Source organism: Phascolarctos cinereus, unplaced genomic scaffold, assembly GCF_003287225.1.
Source record: "Phascolarctos cinereus isolate Bilbo 61053 unplaced genomic scaffold, phaCin_HiC Scaffold_2;HRSCAF=192, whole genome shotgun sequence".
NCBI lineage: Eukaryota > Metazoa > Chordata > Mammalia > Diprotodontia > Phascolarctidae > Phascolarctos > Phascolarctos cinereus.
The window spans coordinates 218233731-218253752 of record NW_027555625.1 but is presented as its reverse complement, the minus strand read 5'-3'; the positions used below and the strand labels follow the sequence as shown (position 1 = coordinate 218253752).

General features: G+C 40.8%; 1 protein-coding gene across 11 annotated transcripts in view; it reads left to right on the top strand.

Moving 5' to 3' along the window:
* The window catches only part of CLIP4 (CAP-Gly domain containing linker protein family member 4), a 133637-nt gene that overhangs the window by 27135 nt on the left and 86480 nt on the right, over nt 1-20022 (top strand). For 3 of the 11 annotated variants that reach the window (XM_020983756.2, XM_020983761.2, XM_078149782.1), the window contains 2 exons: nt 18436-18583; nt 19723-19862. In XM_020983756.2, the coding sequence (XP_020839415.1) occupies nt 18451-18583; nt 19723-19862 (273 nt within the window). In that variant the 5' untranslated portion in view covers nt 18436-18450. Of the gene's footprint in view, nt 1-10998; nt 11156-12149; nt 12222-17785; nt 17967-18435; nt 18584-19722; nt 19863-20022 lie in introns of those variants that run through there. The other 8 variants (XR_002323918.2, XM_020983763.2, XM_020983764.2 and 5 more) reach the window with 6 other exon arrangements.

Here is a 20022-nt window from a genome sequence, read left to right as displayed (position 1 = left end):
TTTTGTTTGACCATGTGTCTCTATAAGCCTCTTGAGGGCAGGGACTACTTTTGTTTTGTCTGTACAGCAAGTCCCTAGAATGGTATCTTCTATATATTAGGCATTTAATAGGATTGTTGGATTGAATTAGATAACAAATTACAAAGGGAAGAGACTGGAAGCAGGGATTCTAATTAGGATCAATTCTGCCAAGTCTTAGTGAGAGTGGATAAGGATCTGAACTCAGATGGTAGCTTTGTGAGTGTAGGGAAAGGAATAGATGGCAAGGTTTGTCAATTGGTTAGATATGGGGGAAGAAGGAAGAGGGAAGAATTGAGGATGTTTCTAAGTTTGCAAACCTGGGGCACTGTAAGGCTTGTGGTGCCCTCAAAAGAAATAAGGTGGTTTGGAAAAGCACTGACCTGGTAGTGATTGGTGGGGGTGGGACCCAATCTATTTTGGACATTTTGATTTTGAGATGGCAGTAAGATATACAGGTAGAGATGTCATTAGCTAACTGGTGATGCAGAACTAAAGCTCAAGAGTGAGATTATTCAGTTGTTCAGTCTGTCTGACTTCATGGCCCCATTGACCACAGTGCACCAGGCCCTTCTGTTCGCCACTGTCTCCTGAAGTCTGTCCAAGCTCATGTTCATTATTTCCATGACATTATTATCCATCCCATCCCCTGCCAATCCCTTCTCCTTTTGCCTTCAATCTTTCCCAGCATCAAAGTCTTTTTCAATGAGCCCTGTATTCTTATTATGTGGCCAAAGTATTTAAGCTTCAGCTTCAGTATTTGTGCTTTCAATGAATTATCAGATTTTACATACTGACTGATTTCACTTCCTTGCTATCCTAGGGACTCTCAAAGTCCAAAAAAGCACCACAGTTTGAAAGTGTTGATTCTGCAATGCTCAGCTTTCCTTATAGTCCAACTCCCACAGCCATACATTGCTACTGGAAAAACCACAGCTCTCACTACATGGATCTTTGTTGGCAAGTATGCTGTCCAGATTTACCATAGCTTTCCTTCCAAGGAACAAGCATCTTTCAGTTTCATGGCTGCAGTCATAGTCTGCAGAATGATCTAGAAGCCCAAGAATATAAAATCTAACATGGCTTCTGTTTTGTCTCCCTCTGTTTGCTAGGAAGAGATAGGACCAGTTGCCATGATTTTAGTTTTTTAATGTTAAGCTTCAAGTCAGCTTTTACATTCTCCTCTTTCACCCTCATCAAGGAGCTTCTTGATTCTTCTTTACTTTCTGCTATCAGAGTGGCATCGTCTGATTATCTGAGGTTGTTCATATTTCTCCTGGCATTCTTAATTCTAGCTTTTGATTTGTCTAGGCTGGCATTTTGCATGATGTTCTCTGCATATAAGTTAAATAAGGTGACAATATACAGCCTTGTTGCACTCCCTTCCCAAACCTGAACCAATCAGTTGTTCCATATCCAGTTCCAACTATTGCTTCTTGACCTGCGTACAAAGTTCCTCAGGAGACGAGTAAGATGATCTATTACTTTCATCTCTTTGAGGACTTGCCACAGTTTGTTGAGATCCACACAGTCAAAGGCCTTAGTATAGTCAATAAAGCAAAAGGAAAGGCTTTTCTGGAACTCTCTTGCTTCTTCCATAATCCAGTGAATGTTGGCAATTTGACCTCCAGTTCCTCTTCCTCTTCCTCTTCCAAAATCAGCCTGCATTTCTGGTAATTCTTGGTTCACATATAGTTGAAGCCTAGTTCCCAAAATCTTAAGCACAACCTTGCTGGCATATGAAATGAATGACACTTTTTGGTAATTTGAACATTCTTTGGCATTGCCCTGCTTTAGGACTGGGAAGTAAACTGACCTTTCCAATGCAGTGTTCATGGTTGGATTTTCCAAATTTCCTGGCATATTGAGTGTAACACTTTAACAGCATCATCTTTTAGGATTTTAAGTAATTTAGTCATCGTCACTAGTCTTATTGTTAGCAATGCTTCCTAAGACACACTTTACTTCATTCTCTAGGACGTATGGCTCTAACCATAGTATACCATTGTGGTTATTAGTGATGTTAAGATCTTTCTTGTGTAGTTCTTGCATACATTCTTGCCATTTCTTAATATTTTCTACTTTGTTAAGTCCCTACCATTTTTGTCTCTTATCATTCCTATTTTTGCATGAAATATTCCCTTGATATTTCTAACATTTCTGAAGTAATATCTTATCTTTCTCATTCTATTTTCTTCAATTTCTTTATATTCCTCATACAAGAAAACCTTCTTTCTCATTGCTGTTTTCTGAAATTCTGCATTCAGTTGGGTATATCTTTCTCTTATACCTTTTGCTTTCCTTCTTTCCTCAGCTTTTTGTAAAATGGAGACTAAGGCCGGATACGTACATTACAGAATCAATTCCATAGAGATGACAATTGAACCCACTGGAGCTGATGACATTGTTAAAAGAAAAGGCATAGGAAGAGAAGGGGGCCCAGTACGGAGCCCTGGGGCAGAGCAATGCTTAGGGAGGGGAGGCGGATGATATCCCCACAAAGCAGACTGAGAAGAATCAGTCAGACAGGCAGGAAAAGAAGCAAGGAAGGTGTCATAAAATCTGAAGAAGATAATTTCCAAGAGGAAGCCATGTTCAACAATGTCAAAAGCTACAGAGAGATCGAGAAGGATGAGGACTGAGAAAAGACCACTGCAACTGACAATGAGGAGACCATCAGTAATGTTGGAGAGGGCAGGTGCAGTCGAGGAGTGGTGTTACAAGGAGCCAAGAAGTTGGTGGGAAGTGAGGAAGTGGGGCCAACAACATCTACTGCTAAAGGACACCCTGCTGGCTGGGGCCCCCACCAAGCTATAGTATCTTTTCTGCTGGTCTCTCACTGCTCACGACAATTCTTTTATTCATCCCTGATTGACTTTATTACACTCCCCACATTGACTGTAGACAGACAGTTTTTTTCTAGCAATTTGGCTAAGTCAAAGTATTACCTTTTGTATATTTTTTAGACAGGAGAGAATAGTAGATAGAGTGATGAAGCCAGAGCAGATGGTGATGCTCCAAGAACAACTAGGAGAAAGGAGATCAAGGGCACACAAAGAGGGGTTGACCTTGGCAAGAAGAGCCAGCTCTTTGTCAGAGACTGGAGCAAAAGGATGGAGAATAGAGGTATCAAACACATCCTACAACACTCCTGAGTGTGGCCTGAACTAGATTAAAATGTAATTGGGAAATATTTAACAAAATAAAATTTAACAAATACATAAACATGCATAGTGTTTCTAAGTCAATACATGACTTGCAGGGATCATTTATGAACCACTGGTGTAGAACAGGTGAGAAAAAGGAACTTATGGATGATCTGTATTTTTTCAGTAAAGTAAGAGGCAAGATCTTTTTTGAGAAGGAGAAAAAGGGTGCTATGTAGTAAGCTTGATTGAAAATGGTTTGGAATAGCCAATAAGTGGAGTTTAATCAGAGTCAATCAGGGAAGAAAAAAAGGATTTCCACAAAGCAGTAAGGGCTTAGCTGAGAAAAGAAAACATAAATTTTAGTGCACTTAGCCAATAGGGATTGTCTTCTAGTGTCATTCAGTAGTATAGGAGCAGGTATGAAAAAGCAGATGGTGAGGGTAACATAAAGTTTGGTGAGAACCACTGTAGGACAAGAGGGCAAGACGTTAAAGAGTGGAAAATAGTATATAGTTGAGCCAGCAAATTTTAGGGTCAAGAAAACAAAAAGAGGAAAGTGAGACCAGAACAGGGGTATCAGAGTGGAAGAAGAGGGGAATAAGTTTGAGTGGAGTTAGGTAAAGAGGTAAATGGAAAGATAGGAAGTTGTGATTAGAGAGAATTTCAGGTCCTAGATCAAGGGGTTAGAATAGTTATAGGTGATAGTGAGATCAAGGGTTTGAGCATCCATTTGTATCACTGAGTGGAGTGAAGGTATGGGCTCTGAGAGTTGAGGAGGCTGACTAATTGGGAAGCCAGGCTGTCTGATGGGACACTATCAAGTATACTGACCTTCCTAAGTCTGAGGAGAGAGTTTGGATTGGAGGGAAAGACTGTGAGTCAGGTGTTGAACTCGGAACAAGGAGGGAGAATGACCTAAGGCTGGTAGGTAAGCAAGACAGACGGGGTAAACCTCAGAGATGAATGCTGATGGTAGGGAGAGGATCAGAAAGTGACACTGAGGAGCAAGGGAAATGCCTACTCTTTCTCTTGGTTCAGAGTGTGTATGGAATAAGGGATGTCTATTTACTGGAGAGGGTAGTTATACAAGTGGAATCTTCTATGGAGAGCTAGATGAATGAATGGAAAAGCATTTAAGTACTTAATCTATGTCTGGCACTGTACTAAGCACTGGGGATAGGAATACAAGCAACCAAGACAGTTCCTGCCCTCAAAAACTTTACATCTAATAGGTGAAGACAACACACATAGAGGAGTAGTGCCCAGGCAGGAGTGTTTTGGACAGGGAAGACAGAGGGAATGGTGACTGGAATCATAGGACAAATGATTGACATGTTCTTTCTAGGAATAGTAGTGTTGATTTGATTGCTCTTCTCAGACCCAGAACTGGAAAGGTATAGGGTAAGTATTAGCATGATGACAAGGATTGGAGATGACTGGGAAATGGCAGTAGAGGCCTAAGGATGAGCAAGGCAAACACATGCCAATCAGAGATCAGGGTCATGGGAATGGGAGCTTGAATGGATTCCAGTAAATGAAAGAAGATGGAAGTACTTGTAAGGAAAAGGTCTAATCCAGGGGTGGGGAACCTGCGGCCTCAAGGCCACATGTGGTCCTCTAGGTGCTCAAGTGTGGCCCTTTGACTGAATCTAAACTTCACAGAACAAGTTCCCTTAATAAAAGGATTTGTTCTGTAAAATTTGGACTCAGTCAAAAAGCCGCACCTGAGGACTTAGAAGGCCATGTGTGGTCTCGAGGCTGCAGGTTCCCCACCTCTGGAATCCGAAGGGAAGTTTATGAAGTTTATTTATTGGGGGCATGATAGGGATAGGGTTGAAATGGATGCAGGGGAATGAAGTTTTCACTTGGGTAATGTGAGACTTTGGATACGGAGAGTGAAGGAGAACAAGAGCCAAAGATGACTTGGAGCATGAGTCTGAGTGACTAGAGGCGATGACATCAAAATGAGTACAGAAGCGGAGAAGTTCAGGTGAAAGGGGAGAGGATTTTTGATATTATTGAACATAAGGTGGTGATAGGACATCCAGGCAGAGATGTCTGTTAGACATTTGGAGACGTCTCTCTTCTTTTCCCCTTCCTGCCTCCCTTTCTTCCCCATCCTTCCAGGCATAGCTCAATTACCATTTCCTCCCTTAAGCCTTATAATTACTATGATTTTTACCAATTTCTATTTGTGAGTTATTATTTTTAGTCTGTACCATGTAATTTGGCACAAAATTATATTTTATCATGTATTATTTGATCATTGATTCATTTGCTTTAATTTTTTATTTCTTGTTATATTTATAAACTCCTTAAAAGCAGGCACAGCTACTTTTTTTAATAGTCCAGAATGTTTAGCATGGGGCTGTACACATAATAGGCACTTAATAAATACCTGTCCACTGATCAGTAGCATTCACCATATAGACCATAGCTCTCATCTGAGGTACCATGGTCACGTACTGAGTCTATGCAAATTTTGCTACAACACTGAGATACAGCCACAATGCACTTCACATCCTTAATTGATTGACACTGGTTGGGGCAACATGATGTGGGGTATGTAACTATGTATCACAATAGTTCTCTTCTCATTGTGTCTGGTATTTTTGCTTTTATCTAATGGTATATTCAGATGATCATTATTAAATTATTAGATAAAATGAAGTGGTTTAAGTTTAGATGATACAGGTATTACTGAGCCCCTAATGAGCTATTGGAGTGTAGCTGCAGAAATAGTTTAGCATTCATTACTCAAGGGGAATTATATAAATTCTTAATTTCATTTTGAATGCAGGTCACTTTTAATGTCCATCAAGTAAACAGATTAAGTTATTGGATTTTTTTGTTGAGAAGCAGTGTATAAAAATAATTTATTTTAAATAATTTGTCTAAATGATATCTTGGAAAAATGGGGGGCGGGGGCGGTTATTGTGAGCCAGAAGTGAAGAGGGAGTGTATTATAGGCATGGAGGGGAGTGTATTATAGGCAGGGAGGGTATCCAGTAGTCAGGTGTGAGGAAAAAAAGACAACTTTGGCTGGATTTGTAGAGCGTGAGAAAGGGAGTAATATATGATGAAATTACAAATGTAGGTTTGGGCCAGGTTGCAAAGGGATTTAAAAGCTAAACAAAGGAGTTTATCTTTTATTCAAGAGGCAATATGAAGCCACTGGAGTTTATCATATAGAGAGGGACATGATCAGACATGAGGTTTAGGAAAACCACTTTGGTAGCCACGTGGAGGATGGAATGGAGTAGAGGGAGACTTCAGGCAGCGAGACCAATTAGGAGGCAATTGCAATAGTCTAGGTGAGATGTGATGATCTGAACTAAGGGTGGTGGTTGTGTGATGGACAGAAGGTGTCAGATTTGAAAGACATTGAGGTACAGATGGTAAGCTTGGCAACTGATTGGATCTGTGGGGTGAGAGAGAGTGAGAGCTGATGGGAACTTGAGATTGCCGAGACAGGGAGTGTGGAGAGAGAAGATATAGCCCAGGATAGAGCCCTGGGAAACACCCTCCCTTAGGGGTTGGGGTTGGGATATGAATAATAAATCAGCAAAGGAGACTGAGGAGTGATCAGACTGATAAGGGAAGCAGAATAGTGTTGTGAAAACCTAGAGAGGAGAGGATAGTCCGAAGTGGTGAAAGGAGCAGAGACATCAAGAAGGATGAGGATTGAGAAAAGATGATCAGATATACAAAAAGGGCAAGACATAGTAATAGATAATACAATCTTTAGTTAACTCTAAAAGGCTAACACTGGTGGAAGGTGGCTGATCAACACCAGCCGGTTGTAATTAGACAATTAAGCTGCCCATACCCTTGAAACCCTGAATCATTTCCCCTCAGGTATTGGTAGAGCAGTCCAATCAAATACCCTTCCTCTGAGGAGGGGGCAGGGAAGGGCAGATGAGCTGGAGGGCAACCAACTCAAGTCTACTTGTCTGTAGCCAATACCTATAAGCAGGCAGAGTTAGAATCTCTGGGTGAGTTTTGGATATAGGTTGACACATTTTATTGAAGTTGGAAGAATCCATTACCTTTGGTGGTGGTAGTGGGGGGGGGGAAGGAATAGGAAAAGAACCAGGCCCACACCTCTTCATAGCAAAGCACTGCTGTACTTCTATGGCTCTAGGGTTCCTGGATGCCTTTCCCTGTGTGTCTATGTTTTGTTTTCTCCTGTATCATGGTCAAGCTCATTCTTCATCTACTTGTACTCAGTCTTATGTACTGGGCTATGCTGTGAGCTTCCTGAGGTCCAGAGCACTAAGAATACCAAAGGGGCAGTGACAGTTGTGTTTTTGATGATATTGTTTGAATTCTTCACTCATTCACCCCAAACTTCTATTGGCAGTTGTGAGACCCTAAACTGTGCCATATTTAAACACCCAGCTGTTGGTTAAATGTCTCCCTAATTTCCATCATGAAACTACAATGAGGTGGCCTCTTACTAGGGTATGCACTTGGGCAGTCTCCTCAGGATAGTATTACGCATATTGGTCCACACTTAGCTGCCAAGACCTTCTTATAAACAAAATTATATATTTTTTTGGTAGAATGACTGGGTAAGGTTAAGGATTTAGTTGGTCTGGAGACATAACAGAGTGGAATTAAATGGCCCATGAGGGAATGGAATGTTTAATCTTGAGTTTGATATCACATGTTTTGTGAGGGAGCACTTATTCCAAATACAGCTGGGTCCCAATTAGTGCAAATAGTGAATCCTGTGACGTGGAATTCCAATTAGTACTAACTGAAGTTATACTTATGTAAAATATGGCAATTGGTTTCAGCCCAATGGAAATGTGCAGTGCATAATCAAATATTGTAACCACTTCACAGGTGGGATTCATTATTTGCACTAATTGGGACCTAATTGTACTCAATTTTCCAAATGATTCCTCCCAGAAAGAGGATACTTATGAGCTGGAGAGCTGTAAGCAGATCCTCAGAATAATTTTTTTTTGGTTGGTAGGAATGTGGTAAATGTTGTAAATTTTCTCACCAAAAAGCAAAAGGAGGACAAAAAGTTATATTGGAGTACTTATGAGTGCATTGAGCACTGCTAAATACTTTTTAAAAAAGAGTAACTTAATTTTGATGTCAAGTTGTCAAATATTGCTATACTATTTAATGCTCTAGGATTTTCCAACAGCTGGTGGTGAGAATGTATGCAGGTGCCTAAACGGAATAGGTAAATCCAACACAACATAAACATCTTTCCTAGGCCTACACAAAAGATGCTGCAGAGAAAGATGGAAGCAACTTATACAGCAGAAATGTTTAAAATAACCCAAATAAAAAGTGTTCCAAGCAACACACTGTGATCAAAAATTGTTGCCAAGAAGAAGAGAATGTCGAGGATAAATTTTTAAATTTCAGAAAATCTCTCTGGTATAGGCTTCAGACAAAGTACATATAATTTACTTTTGTCTTCCTCACTCTTTTCTAGGGAGCGTCTTACAAAAATGTTATCACTGAATAAGAATTAAGTAATTGGTCAACTTATTCCTTGACACAATTGCTAATTAACTAGCTTTGAATTTTTTTTTTAGAGGCAAATGGGGTTAAGTGACTTGCCCAGGATGACAGCTAGTAAGCGTCATGTGTCTGAGATCATATTTGAACTCAGGTCCTCCTGATTCCAAGGCTAGAACTCTGTCTGCTGGGTCACCTAGCTGCCCCAAACTTTGCAATTTTTATCATGGAACTGTACCGCAAAATATCCATTTTCTCTATGAAACCAAATACTTAATTCAATTTTAAATTTAATTTAATGTCAGATTTAAGCAGAAGTAGAATATGTACAGACTATGTAAAAGGGGAAAGGAGTAGAATTATTTAAGAAGAAAATATTAAAATATAATACTATGATAATACTATAAAAATAATACTCATAAGAAAATCTGGGGAACAAGAGAAAGGGTATTTGCATGAGAAGAAAGAGAAAGAGAAGTGATATTGATATGGGAGAAATCATACTACAGACCACCTGGAAGGAAGGAAAAAAATTGATGAGAAGTTTTATCTTGTCATTTGTCAGAGTTCTCTCTCTGCCAAAGCACACAGTTTAGTATTTTGGAGGATCTGTGATCTTACAGATGTGGGGATTCTCTCCAACAATATAAATCATTGTCCATTTGCAATGTTTGTCCTAGAGATGTATTGACTAGCTTTGAGTTGTCCATCCAACTTTCATAGTTTGGACCCTAAGCCTTCTTCATTTACTTGGGTTTTCCTGTGTGGACAATTGGTCCAAACCTTTTTGAATGATTATTGTACCTTGGGCTGGTGTTTCCTTAATGCTGGCATCATTAATGCAGGGTGACTCAGAAAATAATTTGACACTTCCTTAGTTGGCTATATCTGTATCTGTGAGAGCAGAAGAGGGAAGGGGGCAAAAATTTACCTAGTGGTTTCCATCCTACCAGGGGTTCTTCACCTTTTGTGTTGTGGGATCCCTTCCGTAGTCTTGTGAAGCCCATGGACCCCTTCTCAGAATGTTTTTAAATGTAGAAAATAATGTTCTCAAAGGCAGAACATAGGGCTATGAAGGAAACCAATCATATTGAAATTAGTCATTACATATTAAGAAAAGACAAGTTCAGGGACCACAAGTTAAGAACCCTATTTTACTTAACTTTCTTTGTGTTTGCCTATGTATAGCTCATTTAAAATAGGTCCTATTTAAAGTTGCTTATGGCAGATCCTAGATAACCTCCTGGCTTTCAATTAATCAGGTGGGTGGAATGGGACCAGGAGTGTGTCAAGAGGGAGAAAAGGATTTTTTGCAATTTGCCTTACAATTCATGTGAAAATGTTGAGTTTGCAGGGTGCCAGTATCTGGAAGCTCACCAGAGACCTTGAGATTGTCATGGCCCTACCAGTTACATTTGTCCTGGTCCTTTCCCCCCTCAAGTCTCTAGTAAGGAATCAGCACTAGAACCCAGGTCTCCTGAGGTCCATTATCCCTGACGCTACAGTGGGAATGTTAGCAGACAAAGCTTAGGAGTTTTCACTTAGAGGCAAGGATGCTTACCACGTGTGCTTCCCCTCTCCTTGCGTTTCCTCATCTGCGAAAAGCACCCGCTCTTAAGTCCGAGGACATGCGTTCGAATCCTACCCCTGACATCCTAGCTGGGTGATTTTGGGCTAGGCGCTTAACCTCCCCAGGCCCCGGCTTCCTTATTAAAAGAGCCAGGGGGTCGGATTAGAGGCCTATGGCCCTTGCATCTCTGGGTCTGTGATTAAAGGAGAGGACTAGACTGTGGGATCGGGGGTTGGTCACGGGTGTGTCACGGCCCCCTTTCCAATCGGTGAGGCCTAAGGGCCCATGAAGGGCTTGCTGCCTACATTCATAATCAAAGGAAATGACAAGTTTCAGTGGGAGGTTGGTGAAAATAAAGACGTGATTTCCTCCCCATCCGAGCTCCGCAGAAACCGATCCTCAGAGTGCTTGGGCGTGGGTGGGACCCCCGTGTCGGAGCAAGCCCCCGGACTATGATGGTCACTGAAGGCCCTTCAGCTCCGCGTCTACGACGCCGCGATGCCAGGGATGGGCGCACACCGCCTGTATTCCCCCTCCTTGGCTTCGGGCCTGCCGTGGGGTCGGGCGAGCGGGGTCACGGTCACGGTCGGGGTCACGGTCGCTGTCAGGGTCAGGTGGCGCTCGCCGCGGCTGCGTCCCGGGTGCGCCTGCGCGCTGCGTGCGTGCGCGAGCCGGTCCCAGCGCCCCGGAGGCGGCGGCCGTTGGAGGCGGGTCGGGGGGAGGCCCGGAGGAGCCGGCGGGGCGGGGCGGGGCGGGGCGTCTCCCGACTCTCGGCGGGCCGGCAGCGGCTCAGTGCTGCTCGCAGCATCGTCAGGTGGAGGCGGCGCTGCCTGCTGTCCTCCGGCGCGGCCTGAGCCGCTCCCTGGGGCTCCCCTCCCCGCCCCGGCCCCGGCCCTCGGCGCGGCTCCCGAGAGAACCCGGAGGAGCGCAGGTGGGGGTGGAGGTGACGGGGGGGGCGGGGCGGGGCGCGTGGAGCGTGCGTGGCGCGGGAGGGAGGCAGGGAGGGACCACTCGTGCGGGGGGCGCCCGGGCCTCTGCCCCGGGATGGGGGTGATGGGAGCCTAAGCGTCCGACCCATCTGGGAGCAGGGATGCCGGCGGAGGGGTGCACCTGCCGCGCGCTTCCAGTGACATTTCAGCTAGCAGAGACAGCTAGGGCTGGGAGGGACCTCAGAGGCCCCTAGACCGCCCCACGGGGAAACTGAGGCCAAGGTGGGGCGAGGCGACTTACCCGGTGTTGCACCGCTAGTTAAGTGGCAGAGGCAGGGTTGTGAACCCAGGTTTGCTCACTCCACACTTAATTAGCCCTCGATTGCATAGCGCCGTATGGGGTTAAGGGGCCGTAAGAGCAATTACGTTTGGGTTTTGGGTTGTTACAGGGCACAGGGTCGTAGAGTCGTAGGTTCTTGGGTCTAGAGCTGGAAGGGACCTCAGAAGCCATCCAGTCTTATTTTTACAGATGAGATTAAAGGAATTGTCTCAGATCGCACCGATAATACACGTCAGAGGAGGAATTTGAACCTGGATTCTCTGACTCCAGTGGCAGTGCACATTCCTCTGTAATTTGGTTCAGTAGATTAGTAAGAAGCACTGTCATTGTGGTGTAGTGGATAGAGGATTGGCTTTGGAGTAACGAAGACTTGGGTTCCAGGCCTGCCTCTGACAGATAGTAGGGATAACTCAAAGGCTCTGAGTAATAGATAAGTTGCTGATCTGCGTGAGGGAGTATCACTTTTCACACTGATTTTTCATTCTGCGTAAGTACAGATGCATTCCCAGGTATGCGGACAAAGGAACATAAAACAAAATGAAATAAAAGCATCTGGGAGGTCCTTTTCATTGTGCTAGGTGCCTGGTTTCACAGAAACAAATGCATTCAGAATTTCTAACCCTCTCCTTGCCACTTTGTGTTTGTTGCATTGACAGTTTTTGGTTTTGAGAAGTCACCCGAATTTTGAAGAGAAATACTTGCTCTTGGGACTCTGTGCTGAGCAGTTGGTATGTTGTTCCTATCTTCTTGGATCAGATTAAACAGTTCATAAAGTCATTGTGTGCTGGATTGGTGTCATTGGGTCTGTTCATTGAGGGAGATTAAAAAAAAGTTTCTGTTTTGTGAAACTAGGTACTAACATAGTTTTATCAGTAGTACCTTATCACCTTATGCTTTAGGACTGTACTAGGATTTACTTTGAAACAATAAAATCTGCCATGATATTAGTGAAAGGAGACTTTCACTCAACACTGTCTTAATGACATTCCACCTCCACAACTTACTAATGAGTTTCTTTTTTCCTGCCATGTTTTTTTTTTTTAAGTTCTGAATGAACTTGTGAGCAATAGACTTGCAAGTCCATTAAATTGTTCTGTTTACTTTTAGGATCAAAAAGAACACAGATTTAGAGCTGGATTGGATATTAACAGATCTTCTAGTCCAACTCTTTCAGTTTGCAGATGAGGAAAGTGAGGCCCTGAGAGGTTAAGTGGCTTCCCCATGGTCACACACTGAAATTTTTGTATAGTTTCTATGGAATCTTTTAAAATTTTATTCAACAAGTATTTATATATTCCAAGTACTGAGTTGGGCCTTGGAGATAAGGACACAAACAGAATGGTCCCTGCCCTCAAGGAACTTCTATTCTATTGAAGGAAAACAACCTCTCCAAAAAAGGATGCAATACAAATATTTACAAAGTGGCTACTGTGAAATCATTTAATGTGAAATTTTGATTTGACAGTTGAGCATACTGGTTGTTGCAGACCATTTGTCCTTTGGGAGGAGGGCAAAGCTGTAGCATAATGGGTTAACTTGTTAAATTATTGTTATGTAAGCTTAACCATGTCTCTTCCTATTTTTTAAGTGTGATTAGTTATGTGGGTGCTTTTTTTTAATGCTTTGTTAAATTTGTCATGTGCTGTCTGTCCGCGCTAGAAGATTGATTCTTGAGATGTGATGACAGTTGTGTCCAATACTGTGCAAGTCTGCCTAATAAAGTATTTATAGTGTTTATTTCAGAAAAGATTAAATTGAGTTTAATTTTTTTAGGATTTTAAAAAATTGACCTTAATGTATTGCTTTTTATTGTTATAAATGGTAACTCATCCTGTAAAATCTATCAGCAGTCCTTAAGTTATAACATTGATATCCTTTCTTCTCCCTGAATGACTGCATCCCAGTGTGATTATTTTCTTGCCCCCATTTTTTCATTGTATATATATATATGCAGGTTTATATTTTACAATATTGGATTGGGTTGTAGGTGGTCTTGTCATGCATGAATGTTTTATTTTTTTTTAATCAGGAATGTGAGCTGCTTGTAGGCCAGAACACACATTTATTTCTTTTGTACCTTTCTGCAGTAACTATTGTAGTTCTGAGCACACGACCAAATGAATGCTGGTTGAATAAATTAACACACTTTTGTGTTATCAGCAAATTAACAGGTTTCTGATTGTGCACCGAAATATCCATTTTGGTCAAACTGCTTTGGAATTTCTTGGGGATAATAAAGAATCATGATTGGTAAAGTACCTAGCATTTTGAGTAAAGGAGTCTGTTATATGCAATTCTCTGTGAATATGACTGGAAAACCCTAGCTGCTGGCAGACGCAAAGTGTGTCCTCTTTCCAGAACTACTCTTTAGTGTCGTATCTAAACTATGTTGATGAAACCTGTGTTCTATTTCGATTAGAATTCTTAAGTAGGCATTGGCCTAGCTTCCTTGAGGCAGTCCCTCAGAGGGAGTTGTAGGATTGTGGTATTCAGGAGTGATGAAACTAGACTGGAATTCTCTCATAGTGTTTTCCAAATTGAAGTTTGGGATGCTGAGTAACTTAGAATTAATACCACCTCACTTCAGTAGTTGTCAGCTATAGTTATCTGTTTCATGTACAGTCATTACTTTCATAATATTGCCACTATTAACATCAATAATACTGTTAAAGCATAACCACACTCCATCATAACATCCTAAACCCTGCTGTAATGCTAGGCTTCCTACAGGGATAGTCCTGGCTTCTCCTCCTCTTTCCCTCCCAGGGGATCCTCAGCTCCATTTTGCTCCCCATAACTCTTCCTCTGAAAGTAAGTACCCTCTGTAATGTTATACCATTTAAAGGGAGGGATAATTGATTTCTACAAAAGTGAAACATCAGGCAAGAAATGCACAGATTGATTAATTGCTGTGCTTACTTGCTCCTCCCCCCCAACAAAAAAGCACATAAGAAACACTGGGTTGCACTTAATAAACCAACATTTAGTAAACCAAAATGTATGTGGGTAGATGCAATAATAAATACTGTAATTTTAACTTCTTTCTTATTTGTCATAATTTTTCATAACAACATCAACTTAAGCTTTAAATGAGTAATTGCTAACAAGAGACAATTATTCCAGAAATTTACTCTTTTTCCTTAAAACTGAAAATAACTTTTTTTTTCCTGTAAAAGTATATTGTTCCTCTGTAATCTCCAGAGGAAATCCTTGCTGCCATCATGTAAAAAGAAGTGTGACCTGAAAGGAAACATCAGTCATACCCTACATACTATTTTCTGAAACTCCAAATTTATTCATCTCTTGAGTCTCCTTTTCTTTTCCCCAAAATCAGAGGCCAGCAGGTTTCAGGAAGTTAGGGATAAACTGTAGTGCTGAAGAAAGATGGTGATTCCTACAGTCCCTGCTACCTGGAAGACTATGGTTGGTTGATCAGTTTCTTGAACTTGAGAATTCTGAGCTTCAGCAGGGCTCTGAGCTCAGGCTGGCTCCAGTATGGTCAGCCCCTAGTAGTGAACTAGCCTAGGTTAGAGATGGAGCAGGTCAAAGTTCAAAAGAACATCTGTATCAAAAGAAAACAAAACAAAACATCGGTTGAAACCTTGATTCTTCTATTTTATATTTGGTTTTGGAATGTGATTTAATGGCTTGCACTTGCCTACGCACATGAAAATGTACTTTTTCAAACATATGATGAAGCCCCGCATGAAAAACTTAATTCAGGAGGACCTAGAAAGCTGTCTGTATCCCATTTTTCTGACCAGAAATCATCCTTGTTTCCTTCTCAATTGATAGGAATGGATGGTATCACTTCTCAGATTCTGATAAAACACCATATATGTGTAGGATTTCGGAGCTTGAAGAGACCTGAGGTCATTTATTTTCAATCTGAGCCTTTCAGGTAGAAATCTCCTTTATAACATCCCCAGAAAGCTATTCAGGCACTGTTTAAAGAACTGTGGTCATGGGCAACTCGTTCAGATAGCACTGTTTATTTGAAAGCTTTCTTCACATTGACTTTAAATCTTGCCCTCTTCAGCTTCTTCCTGTTAATCCTAACTCTCCCTTCTGATGCCAGTCCTACCAAAGGTAAACCTTCTGTCACATCATAGCCCTTAAAATGCTTGAAGATAATTGAGTCTTTCACTTTGGGAGTAGTTCAGTTTCTTCCCTCAGTCCTCATATAGCATGACTTCTCATCTCATCATCATGACTGCCTTCCTCTGGATACCCTCCAGCTTGTCGGTATCTTTTCTCTCTAGTTGTGATCTAAACATGGCTGAATACAGTGGGACTGTTATGTCCTTCATTCTGGACATCACTTCTTCCATGCGTCCTACGAATTGCATTCTTTCTTTTCTTTTCTTTTTTAAATTTCATTCTGTGAAATCTGTTAAACATCTTTGAAATCTGTTCTCCAAATATGTAGGATAAGTGTCCAGCCATTTGGCTCCATATAATAATAATATTAATAATAATGATAATAATAACTTATGGATCTATAGAACTTTAAGGTTTATAAAATACAACAACCTAGTGAGTAGAGCAAGAATTAATATTCCCGTTTTACAGATGAGGAAACTAAGTCATTTTGAGGTTAAGTGAATTGCCTGTGTTCATGCAGCCAGGAAGTGTCACTTAGCATTTGAGCCTAGGCCTTCTGACCCCAAGTTCAGTGTGATCACGGACACTAAAAGGTCATAGCCATTTTTCTTCTTTGACAACTAGTTCCTTATCAGGATCAGGTAATGGTTCTCCTTGTCCCTTCTTTTGTTTTTTGAAGAATGAAACAACCATTAAAGCAAATCACACATTTTTTGGTTACTCTTTTAGCAGAGAACATTTGGACAGATGTTAGGTGTCATTGAAGGCCCTACTCACTTATAACATGTCTCTAGGACAGGTTTGTGATAATTTTGCTGAACCCATCCTTTTTCTTCTGTCTAGGGGCTGTACAACATTCCTGCCACAGTACTGCTTCTGTTTCTCTCTTTGTTGACATCACCCAAATGATCTTCTTTGTACCTTAGTCCCTCTGGTTTACGGATTTATTCATATGAACATATATCTCTCAGCGCCAATTTCCTCATCTGTCCTTATTGCATCTGCCACATAGGATTCTAAGACTGAACTGAGATGACGTACATAACGATCTTAGCAAATGTTAAAGCACGATATAAATGTTAGTTATCATATGTGATGCTACTCTGCCAGTCTAATGGGTTACCTTTAAATAAGATACATTCTTTGTTTACCATATTCCAATTGAGTCAAATCCACCCACATCTCAGTGATACCTGTGAGGTCGGATTTCCCTTACTGAATTATGGTCCCTGGTTCCTTTTGTTTATTTCTCATGCTGTTTGCATTTCCTAAGTTCATAATTCTAGAGCTGGAAGAAACCTTAGGGGCCATGTAGTCTACTTCCATCATTTTACAGATAGGAAACTGAGAACCCAGGGAGGTTAAGTGTTCAAGGTCACTCAAGTAGTCAATATCAGAGGTGAGATTTAAACCCAGGTCTTCTGACTCTTCAGCCTGGCCACTGAGGCTATGAATTTTGTCTCTCTTATTGTCTCTTTTGATTACTTGGCCTGTCCAATGATATTCTTGTTAAAGATAGGCAAGCAATTGTCTCCCCCTTCTTCCCTTCCCCCTTGATCAAATGATTTAGGCAGTTGTTTTTTTATCAACCTTATTTGATACAACCATTCCTGGCCAAGAGCCTGTCATTCCTGTATCTTAAGCTCCAACATAGAGATCCAAATCCTGTTCTCTGTCATCACCTTCTTAAGCAGTTGTTTGCTTCCCAGCTTTGCCTTTCTCTTCTGAAGCCCAAACCTTCAATCAGCAATGGGGACCGAAGTGTCACCTGTGCCCCTGAGGTCTGAGGTTTCTTGCCTAGCATGTCATAATCCTTAGCAATACTTTCCAAGTTCCTTGTCCCAAGAGGAATAACAAGGAGTGAGCAGTAATCATCGTGTTTGGCAAATCATGGGAGGCTCTTCTTCCCCAGTACGTGCTTCGTGAATTCAGCCTTGCATGTCTCCCAGGAAGAATCCTTAACTGTCTTGGGGGGAAATGTGGCATGCTTGCCTAAGTTTTTGCCATGCAGTTTGAGAGGAAGCCTGTCAAGTACACCACCTTTATATGTTGGGCAGGTACTGCAGATGGAAGGTAGGTCCAGAATTAAGTAGCTCAGCAGGGTAGAATGAACTTACTAGTTTTTCGTTCACATGTTTCCTGGGGGCAGTAAAGCAACGTGCACATTTTGTTTCAAAAGTCCCTGTTTTCCAACTCTTTCAGGGCCCAAATCAGCAGAGATCCTATGTAGTATCCACAAGGAATGTTGACTCTAAGACAGCACCCATAAATACTTGAAAGCAAAGTTCATTATGTGACCACAATTTTCCACAAAAGTTTTACTTGGATGTTGAGACAGAATGGAGATTCATCATAGAAGAGATTTTTAGGTATATGAAGAAACAAGCCCATTGTATTGCATGCAGTATGTGATGATAGCTATCATCCCTGTCAGCATTCTAGAGTAGTAGGCCTTAATAGGTAACTTTTGCCAGTGGATATTTTGTGTCAGGGTGTTTTAGTAAGCTAAGAGAGTACCAACCCCACCCTTTTAGATTAGTCTGAAATTTTGAAACAGGTTTCACTTATTGTGAAATATGCTGGGTGTCATCACCCATGCCTCTCTGGGAAAAATTTCCTTTGTCATTGACAGATATTGTGTTGGAAAAAATTTATTAATTCAGATTGGTTTGCTGAAAGGACCAGAAAAAAAAATAGCCCTGAAATCAGAAATTGAAAAGACAAGATACATTATTAAGGGGAAAAGGTTATCTTTTTAATTTTTTTAAAAAGATGACCTCAGAGGTAAATATTCTAAGCTGTATGAGAGTAAGAGTGTTTTCTGTTTTTGCCTTAAAGGTAGCTTTCTAGAGGATGACCATAGAAGACCTTCCAGATCTGCCCTCAGAAGGAAATTCTTTGATTGGAAGATACCCATTTTTATTTTCAGGTTCTGACACACCGGTTATCTTTTCAGTTTCTGCAGCACCAATGCCTTCAGACTGTGGTATGTAGTGTAGCAGTTTTAACTTTCTGTAAGCCAGCAAACTGATTCTGTTTCATGTCTGCTTTTATTTAGGCTTTTGCATGTTCATTCTAAAACCATGTACAGTATTTTGCACAAATTCCAAAAGCTCAGTTTTTATTATAGCTGACTTTCAGCTTTATTTCTTGTATCAACAGTTGCATTTCACTTAAAAATATGTATTTATTTTAAGATTAATGGCAGACTTCCTGAATTTGCAATTTAGAAAATGACATAAACTTCTAGAATTCTTCTGACATAACAGGACATTAGAGGTGGAATATTACTTCACAAAACAGCAAAGGGCCATGGAGGGGAAAATGAGGTGGCAGAAAGCTTTTTATGAGATCTAAGTTAGATCATCCCAAGATCAAGCATACATAAAAGTAAAACAGATATGCAGTCATTTCTATTGTGATACTGTAGGTGTAATAATGTCTTGTCAAGACGTCTGAAGGGCGAGATTAGCTCATAGTACCTTTTGAAAAAAGACTTTAATGTAATTGAGGGGTATTTCATCATAATAGATTTTATTGATCAAGAAGAATATATCTTGAAAAGGTGGAGATCAGTGTGGTAGAATGGTCAAATTTCCGAGTAAACATTTCAGATACAATTTTGGTTCTTTTAGGGAGGAACGTGTTTTCAGGAAACCTGAGTTTTCAACATCATGAATGGACAAATAAGCCTTTATTCACGTTTATCCTAGCAATTTGTCTTTCCTGATATCTAGGTTTTCCATTGTGTATAGATTCTATTGTACTTTTTTTACCTTGGAATTATTAAAGTTACATGTGTTGTGAAAAGATACAGGTTGATATCATTAGCAATTTGAAGCTTGGAATCAAAACATTTTAGAGTTGGAAGAAGGAATGTGGTATATACCTGGAAGATTAGATTCAATGTTGGGAGGCTTGGATTCCCGCCTTCACTCTGCCCCAGACTAGCTTGGGCAAGTCCCTTAACCTCTATGGGCCTTCATTTCCTCATTTGTGAAATTGGGATTGGACTAAGTGAATTCTAATGAATATTCCTTCTAGCTCTGAAATCTATGAAAAATGAGTTAAAGGGATTGATTTCTTCGCTTATCTATTAAAATAATATTTTCTTATTTTAAATAGAGTTTTCTTTTTTTGATCCAAATGATGCATCATGCCAAGAAATCCTTTTTGATCCTAAAACATCAGTGTCTGAATTATTTGCCATTTTAAGACAATGGGTTCCCCAAGTCCAACAGAACATTGACATTATTGGGAATGAGGTAAGGAATGTATACTTATTCTTAAAATATAATACCCAAATTTTGGGAATTTTTTTTATCAGTATTATTAGAATTAGATTTATTTAATAGATAGGATCCTATCTTAGGTCTCATAAAATGAAAATTGGGAGAGGAAGGATAATAATCATGCTAAATTGTA